This window comes from Rhodamnia argentea, chromosome 5 (genome assembly GCF_020921035.1).
Source record: "Rhodamnia argentea isolate NSW1041297 chromosome 5, ASM2092103v1, whole genome shotgun sequence".
In the NCBI taxonomy this organism is placed as follows: Eukaryota; Viridiplantae; Streptophyta; class Magnoliopsida; order Myrtales; family Myrtaceae; genus Rhodamnia; species Rhodamnia argentea.
The window spans coordinates 15,276,145-15,285,231 of NC_063154.1; the positions used below are offsets into that span (position 1 = coordinate 15,276,145).

At 40.5% G+C, this 9,087-nt stretch overlaps 1 protein-coding gene and 1 pseudogene across 1 annotated transcript; both read right to left on the reverse strand.

Moving 5' to 3' along the window:
• Positions 1-2,272: 2,272 nt before the first annotated feature.
• Positions 2,273-5,623, reverse strand: LOC115731011 (B3 domain-containing transcription factor VRN1-like). The gene is made up of 6 exons (XM_030661624.2): positions 5,493-5,623; positions 4,597-5,020; positions 4,118-4,281; positions 3,581-3,827; positions 3,279-3,439; positions 2,273-2,795 (listed from the first exon to the last, which is right to left on the reverse strand). The coding sequence occupies exons 1-6, from the start codon at positions 5,619-5,621 to the stop codon at positions 2,529-2,531; spliced, it is 1,392 nt and encodes a 463-aa protein (XP_030517484.2). The 5' UTR covers positions 5,622-5,623; the 3' UTR covers positions 2,273-2,528.
• A 664-nt stretch (positions 5,624-6,287) lies between these two features.
• On the reverse strand, positions 6,288-8,635 carry LOC115731012 (annotated as a pseudogene).
• Between the last annotated feature and the right edge of the window lie 452 nt (positions 8,636-9,087).

Here is a 9,087-nt window from a genome sequence, read left to right on the forward strand (position 1 = left end):
ACAAACAAGAAAAGGTTAGAAAAATCAACCCTATGAAGTTATCATTCAACCAAGTATAGCTTACATGCATGTTGGGTAGAGTCCTCCCGTCGTATTACACGCCCTATCCTCGATCTTTATTTGGTGGAAACTTTCTATAACCGATTTTTTTCTTTTTAAATTGATAAGTTATAAACATGAATATCGTGCACATTTATTTTCAAGTAAGTTGAGATGAGAGTGATTTTGTTAGGATCAACGTAAAATCACAGTGAAATAAAACGAAGTGAGAAAGAGAAATCGAAACACGAGATTTTATCATAGTTCACTCTTAAATTAGGGTTACGTCTAACAGAGGATTTTACTATAATTAGCACATCGCACCTCTTATTGCATCACTCAATTACAAGCGAAAAAGAGTTTATATAGTAGTAGCTATTCATGAGCCAATGCACAAATCGTTAATGAAAAATTAGGGGTTCTCTGGTGTTTAGGGAGTGCTACCTCCTTGTGACCCCCACCGGGGTGGCTCTCTCGAACCTTGCTCGCGCAGCGTGGAGTGAGACCCATGTACTTTTTTGTCACAAGGAGTATGAACCAAATCCTAACATTCTCTCACTTTGTGAATACTTTCCATACTTTTTTAAACCCAACTCACTTGTACACCATTCATGGAGCTTCAAAATTGAGCCCGGAAGCAGAAAGGAAGTTCCGTGCAATTTGCCAAGAGAGTATAGTGTTAGAGATAGCATACTTGCTTCAGGTTCAAGCTTGTCTCCACTTCCTTCCTGGTACCAGCACTCATTGCCTTGATAAAAGAATCTGCACTATTCATCTGTGTGTCAACTTTTTCCAACATTATAATTTTTTGTTCTAATTTCTCTCAAATGAAATAATATTATACGTCCATATGCTTTATTCTTGCATGACAACAATTTTCATATGTATAGCTCTTCAATCGAAAGGCGTGGTTAAAGGGCTTTGCCTGATTAAAAATGGAGGAAAACAGGACCTCGAGATGACGGATACGACATTCTTTGGAGCCTACGTAGATCCTTTCTTTTTCTTTTTTCTTCTTTTTTGGGTCACTTGTCTTCTTGTCCGGGGATTGCTAACGGTGATGTTTGCCATGTTTTGGTTTGAACGCTGGGAAGGGGGCAACGACGATGACCCCCTATAGAAGCCAACGCCAACACGTACAGCTCGCAGCCGGAGCGTTAAGGCTGCTCTTATCGGGAACCTCTACCTCTAATTCTCTCCTGTTTCCCCTGTATAATCTCAATCTCAATCTCCATCTCAATCTCAATTTCGACCTGAATTTCAATCTTAATATCCATCTCTTCACTCCATTGCTCGCGCCGTTGACGAGTCCCCGTATCTCAAGGCGATGCCGTTGAGATCGGCGAGCGGAATTACCTATATGAACGGCACTCACCTTTCTTCGTTATCGTCGTCGTCCGGAATTGTGGAATGGAAAAAAGAAGAAGAAGAAGAAGTTAACTCTATTTAGTTTTGACTTAAAGAGATTGCTAGAGATTGACTTATCTAATACATAAAGAAAAGCCTGAAAAAAATTACATAAAGAAAAGGGCTGCTTAATTCATGCTCTAGAATTCGACCCAAAAAAAAAAAATTCATGCTCTAGAAAAAAAAAACAATTGATGGTAGCCGGAATCTTTTCAACTATGCGGTTAGTACTTATCAATTATGGTGGCGATTTTATGTTTGGAAAGAAACTACAGATAGGCTCCGTTTATTTCGCGAAAAATATAAAAATTTTAGAAAATATTTTTCAGGAAATCATTTTCGAGAAAAATAACCATATTTTCTGGTATTTGATTGAAACCTAAAAATCAAACAGAAGGTAATGTCCAATGTTTGGAAAGGAAATAATTTTCTCTAATTTAAAAAGACATTTTCTATCTGTTGAAAAATATTTTTTTTGACCGTTCATTTTTCACGCCCCAAACGCAGGACAATGAGGAAAATGTTTTTCTGCAAGATGTTTTTCTGTGAGACAAACGAAGTGTCAGTAATCGCTAAAGCTTTCTCTTTCTATTTTGACACATTCAGATTATTAACACTTAAAAAGAAAGTTCCTAAGTTGTCAGCACCGATTTGAGATTACTTTGAATTTGAAACATAATATGATCAGGAATCAGTCACGTACGATCAAGCACTTACCCATTCAACTTTTTCATTTTTTTTTTTTTTTGTCCATTTAGCCATTAAACGATGTAGATATACTGTAAAAAAGAAGGCGAGGAATACAAAAAGCTAACGTATGGACTCTCTGGCTTAACACCAAACGTTAAGAAGTTAAGAAAGTACATATGAACCATAAACCTTAAAGAAGAGCCAAACATGAGGCATTCTTCCCAAAATGGAACTACAGAACCCAAACTACCACCGAAAAAACAAGAGAACATGAACAAAAAAGAGTCCCCTTTTCACCGATTCGCCATTGCTGGATGAAGGACGTATACTTGGGAATCCTGCATCCATATCGATGCTGTGAACTGTATATAGTAACACATCCCACGACCACCTCAATTGATGTGAATCTGGCCCCTACCCCCGTTACTGAAGATGGAAACTTTGAACACATTATCTTCCCTATCAATGAGCTCGAACACGCAGGCATTTCCTACACGCAAATGAGTTTCTGTTGCAAATGTAGACCAACCAGCAGAGAACGCCGCTCGCTCTTTCTTCCATCTTAAGAGCTTCACCAGCCACGATCTGTCTGAATACCTAAGAGTTGCCGTTCCCTTGTTTTCTTGCATATGTTGCCTGATGAATCGATTGTGAAAAGTCTGCAAATGCGCACATGTTTGAACAACCAGTACACAACTTTGGGAAAAAAGCACACAAGGTCATATTTGCGAGTTTCAGGAGCTCTAATCTTACAGTCTTAAGAGGCTCATTAAAGCCATCGATCTTAACCAACAATGCAAAGCATTTTCAAACAAATAGGCTTTGCCATCTTAGGTTAGTAGTCAGATTCAAGTGACCGTCCATCCTTTCACTTGGATAGAGATGGAGCAGCTTGTCAAGGATATCCAAGTGAATGTATAGTCCCGACCTGATTACCATCTTTTACTTCTGTTTTTCCTAATCCTCTTTTTGTTACTCCACTGCCAGGATGCCCCACGATCACACGAAGAAAAATATCATGTCATATGTATCCAATACAAACCACATCAAACACGGAAAACACAATATTGAGGCAAGATTCAGATAGCAATCATAATCGAACTTGACATGTGGCAATGATGGATTAGGCTCAAAGATAGTACCAGTTTTTTCAAATGACACTGCCGTATCACCAGTTTGAAGAAAGGATGCTCCGAATCAAATTCTCTCGCTAATTCAGGAGTAGTGAGAAGCCTCGGAGGAGTAGGATCATGAAATACTGGCTCATGATGGTCCACTCTGCATTTGGACCGTTTGTACCTGCCTGAGTTAAAATGAGAAATTCAAGAGACGTTATGGGAGTGAATGTTTCTTTAATTCACTATGAAGATCTTTAGCATAGAACTAATGTCATGCCATAACTAGCCTAAAGTTTCACTTCAGACAACACAAATCAAGTACCTACCTGCACTACTGAAAATGTGGACTCTGAACACAACATCATCCCTATCAATTAGCTCGAACACGCAGACATTTCCTACAAGCAAGCGCGTTTCTCTCACGAATGCGTCCCAACCAGAAGAGAAGCTCGCCCCGCGGACTGAATGTGGACAGCGCCTAAGCTTCACCGGCCACGATCTGTCTGAATGCCTGAGAGTCGCAATTTCCTTGATTTCCAGAATGTGTTGCATGATGAACCTACGAGGAACATACTGCCCAGAACATGTTTGAACAACCCATGCTTGGCAAAGAAAGAACCCAGCAAGCAAAACGTAAATTGATACGGTAATTCTAATACCTCTGATAAACACTCTCAACAGGACAAAAATCAAAAAGTCAAAGTCTCCGATCATAGAACTATCATGAGGTATAGACAATATTTGCCCTTTTGAACAAATAATGATGAACATATCCAAGGGAAACTCAATGCAGTTGCCTACAGAAATCCAATCAGCTTAAGAAAAAAAGCCAGAACAGTGAAGAATTAAGCTCTTGATCATACCATTTCATTCTTAATATAAGATGGCCGCATCACCACCTTGAAAAAAGGACACTCTGAGTCAAATTCGCTAGCTAATTCAAAACTAGAGAGAGGCCATAGAGTCGTAGAACCACCAAAAACCGGCTTAGAATGGCTAGCTCTGCTTGTAGACCGTCCAACCTCATCTGTTCTTTAAAAAACATAAAATACTTAGATTACGCCAATTTGGACTTTTGATTAGTTGATTTAGTGAGCATATTTAGCGCAATGGAAGAAAATACCATGGAAATCAAGATTTAGATAAGTTGACCAAACGAAAAATTCGCTTCTCTTCATCTTAGAAGTTTAAAAATAAAACTATTCAACCACAATAAGCATGACTGAGATCATAATGTTATCAGTCAACATCTCATCAAAAAGTTCTCAAGTACATGAAATAGAACTAACAAAGCAGAGAGCACTGTAAGAAGAAACGTGAATCATAAAATGACAAGTCACACCTTCGAGATCTTGCGATGAGCAGCTTGGACTCAGCTGAGAACATGGGGAATGAGGTTCGACGCTCATTTTTTGCCGAGGAGCGGAATCCACCGAATCTTCAACTTCTACCACATCCTCCTGATTTGGCAAGATAAATCCACTCCCGAGGTTCGATATGCTGCTTGATGAATAATCAATCTCCGAAGCACTCTTATTAAATATTATCACGCTAAAAGTGGAGTTCCCTTTATATTTGAAAACTATGAGGTGACCATCACCAATGGAGTAATGTTGCATAAATTCTCGCCACCCTTTCCACAACCAAACCGCGTCGTCATTACACTTTTCTATTTCTATGGTCCAAGTCAAACTGCCCGGTACCATGAGCAGCACCAAGCTTGAGAGATCCTTTCCATATCTTCCTAAGAATTTTTTCGGAATTCCCTATTAAGGAAAAATGGAAAGTTTTAGGTCCAGGACTCGAATTCATCGAAGTTAGATCAAAAGTGCAGGTAAGAAAACGTAGAGCACTGAGCAAATTTTAAGTTCTGCACCCAAGCCGGGTGTCACCGGGCAAGCAAGGATTGAGTTCTAGTTATTGTTGCTTCATTTGGCGACAGTAAGAGACCCACCACCTTTGTCCGCACTATCCTTAGCCGACCCATCCTCAATTCCAAGAAAAAGAACTGATTTTTATCCAGAATAGTTCAAAATGAACACTTTTTCTGCAGGGTTTTTTTTGTTTTTGCTGTCTTTACGCAAGATTCAAAATGTTAATACGAAGCCAAACGCACAGAAAGATGTCCAGATTGAATGTCCACAGCAAGAGGGCGGCAGTTTCTAAACCGAGACAGAAACTCTCGAGACATTGGAGCTGAATCATAAGAAACAGACTGTCTGGAAATGTGGGACTTACGAGCTTCACAGATTGAAGGGTGTCGGGGAGAATGATCTTGAAGAAGTGAGGACTCTGAAGACGAGGTCCAGTCGCGACATCTGGCTCGGCACCTCCATCTTCTCTCGGGCGGCGACGACCGCAAGCCATGTACGGTTGCGTCGCAGGTGTCGCTGAAGGAGGAGGAAGAGGTGACAAAATTTCACAATATTTACTTGGGCCCTTGGGGTGACCCACAAAAAAAGAAATTGCATTGGAAGCTGAGTCCTACGATTAAAAAAAATATATAATTAAATCATAAAATTTATCACGAGAATACATTGAGTTATAAAACTTTCAAGAAGTATAATTAACGAAAAGACTTAATTTTATCAATTTAATAAGTTTTAGAATTTGAATGTATTTTTTTTATTTTTGAAAATTTTAGAAGCCATCTACACCGTCTGATAAATTTTTAAACAAAATTGTATTTTTCAAAATTTTTAGGAGCTGATTGAATTTTTTAAAAGTTTTAAGACTCAAATACATACTCTAATAAGTTTTAAAACTAATTTTCTTTTAATTTTAGAATTTAATTATAAGTTTTAGAAATTTCAACGCAGTTATACCTATTTATTTCCTTAAAAGGTACAGCTTCTTCGCTGCAAACAAAATATGTCCAAACATCAATCCAATCCACAGTGAAGAGGCATGTGAAGTTATTATCTAATGGACAAAAAATGTCCAAACATGATTCCCCTGTTTTTCTTCTAACCCATCAGCAAAATATGTTCAGAAACGTACGCAGCCCGACGCGAGACACTTCCGTGGCTCGTCTCAGTGGACGCAAATTACTTCTTTGTTTGCATTACTGAAGATGGAGACCCTGAACACGTTGTCGTCCCTATCGACGAGCTCGAACACACAGACATCTCCTTCGCGCAAGCAAGCTTCTCTTGCAAACGCGGACCAACCGGCTGCCAAGAATGCAATGTGGAAGCGCCGATAGCCACAGAGCTTCACCTCTCGCGATCTGCTGGAACTAACAAGAGTCGCCGTTCGCTGGCCATCCCGAACGTATGTCTTTGCGAACTTCCAGGGAATGTTCTGCTCACGTAGTAGCTTGATGACCAACCATTGTATGGTAGAAAACGAATATAAGATAAGCATGAGCCAAGCATAGAAGATAGCTCTGGCTTACCAATTTTTGGTTCACATGATTTGGCAATGTCGCAACATGGAAAAACGGGTACTCCGATTTGAATTTGCTGGCTTTTTCATGAGAACCGTGCAAAGCTGGCTCCAAAGAGCTCTCTCGGCATTGGGACAGTTCGATTTCGATCCGACCTGCATTACAAAGAGGAGAATTCTCATAAGCACCGGTATGAAAATTTTCATGGACGGACAGTGAAATAATTCAACATGGATCACGACATGATCGCTTTCGTGCTCTTCCCAGAATACATAACCAAGTAGAATTCGCACCTCCCAAATGATTATCTCATCAATCGAAAAACATACGGCTTCTTAAAGCTTTCTTTCTAGGATTTGAATACAGATTAAGAATAGGAAGAATGTCAGCAGAGACATAACTTATAAAGCAACATGTGACAGACACGATTTAGATTCAAATGTGGCGCCGTCAGCGACAGTGACTGTGCATTTGAATTACTATGAACTTCACAAACCATACAGAAAATTCATCATCTTTGAAGGCCCGTAATTAAGAAAGAAAAAATAGAAAAAGAAGTGCATTTTTTATGGATTCAGCAGTACTGAACTGAACAAAAGACTCATAATTAGGAATACTGAATTCCAGTGTTCATCTCAATCCACATAAATCAGGTCCCTTACCATCGCTTCTGAAAATGGAGACTCGGAACACGATATCATCCCTATCAATGAGCTCGAACACGCTGACATCTCTTAATCAAAGACCCGTTTCTCTCGCGAATGAGGACCAACCGGTAGAGAGAAATGCCATTCCTCTGTGATCATAACTCCTCAGCTTCACTTGCCACGATCTGTCTGAGTACCTAAGAGTCGTAACTTGCTTGTTCCTTTGAACATGTTTCCTGAAGAATTCCCAAGGAGTGCCCTGCCCAATAGGTTTTTAACTACCAGTATATGATTAAGAAAGGTGGCAGAATAAGGGCACACTCATGAGAGAAACGCGCACGCAATGTGGATTTACGATAAAATATGCCAGATTTAGGAGTTCTAATCAACCGGTTTTACTTGCCAATGTAACTCATACTTTTGACTCATACCACGAACACTTCAAGGGGAATAACGTGTCATGCGGCCTACACAAGCTAAATCAACTTGGTAAACACTAGAATATAAGACAAAATTCCAACAGCAATCGAATTTGAACTCGATGTCCGCCACCAATGAATAGAGCTCAGGATCTTACCAAATAATTCCAAACATAAGCAGGTCGCATCACCACTTTGAAAAATGGATGGTCCGATTCGAATTTGCTGGCTAATTCAAGAGCAGGGAGAGAAGTTGGACCTGTAGAACCACAGAAAACAAGCTCAAGATGACTTACTCTGCATCCAAACTGTTTGATTTCGTCTGCACTTAAAAATGAGAACTGCACTTGGTTTTATCAGTTCACTGATTATGACATTCAGATAGAACGAAAGATAACGTAATCCATTTTCAAAGTAAAGATAACTTGATGCAGTAAATTTGTCGCCACCTTCATTTTAGAAGTAACTAAACTAGCTACATTGTCCACATACTTCACCAATCAACACATAAATAAACTAAAATAACTACATTGTCCAAGGACGAGCCGTTTGAACTTGGCCAAGGACCGGGACGAACCCCTCTGAATCTTCAATTTCCACGACATTTTCCTCTTTCTGCGAGAGGAATTCGCCCTCCGGGCTCACTGTGTAACTTTCGATGCTTAAGGGATAACCAGTCTCCGAAGCACTCTTATCGAGTATTATCACATGGAAAACAGAGTCCCCTTCGTATCTGAAGACTATGAAATGACCATGACCAATCGAGTAATGCTCCATGAACTTTCGCCACCCTTTCAACAACCAAACCCCGTCATTGTCACTCTGTTCTAGCTTCACAGGCCAGGTTGAACCACCTGCAACCTTGAGAAGCACCAGACCGGAGAGTCCTTCTCCATATCTTCTTAAGAAGCCTTGATGAAAGCTCATGGTGAAGCCGTTGCACTTATACGAAGCTAAATTTCAGGACGCCAAAAGAAAAGCAGGGCGGGAAAAAACAGGGGACGTCCTTGATGAGCAGCATGAGTCGTGAGATTTCCAACGAAAGAGACGCATGGCGGTGGAGACAAAATCGAAAATTTCGTGAAGATGACTGATGGGTATGGAACGAACTGCCAAGTGTGCGGACGAACTTACGAGCTTTCCAGATTCGAGGGCGTGGGAGAGTACGATCTTGAAGAAATGAGGGCGGCTTGGTGGAGTGGCGGCAGTTACCTCCTGCCCGGCGTCTTCGTCTTCTCTCCGGCGACGATGGTGACGGCGGAGACGAGCCATGATCGAGCTCCGGTGACCGTGACGGTGTGACTTCCGAATGACAAGGAAAAGAAGAAGAAAGAAAAAGAGTTGGCGCGTCAAATGGAAGCGTGCGCTCTCGTCTTACA

Coding starts and splice junctions, on each gene's coding strand:
- LOC115731011 (XM_030661624.2), bottom strand. CDS start 5,621: ATGGCTTGCGGTCGTCGCCGCCCGAGAGAAGATGGAGGTGCCGAGCCA. Junction 5,021..5,492: donor CCCTTCAATCTGTGAAGCTC/GTAAGTCCCACA, acceptor TTTCCTTAATAG/GGAATTCCGAAAAAATTCTT. Junction 3,828..4,117: donor CTTATATTAAGAATGAAATG/GTATGATCAAGA, acceptor TGTTCTGGGCAG/TATGTTCCTCGTAGGTTCAT.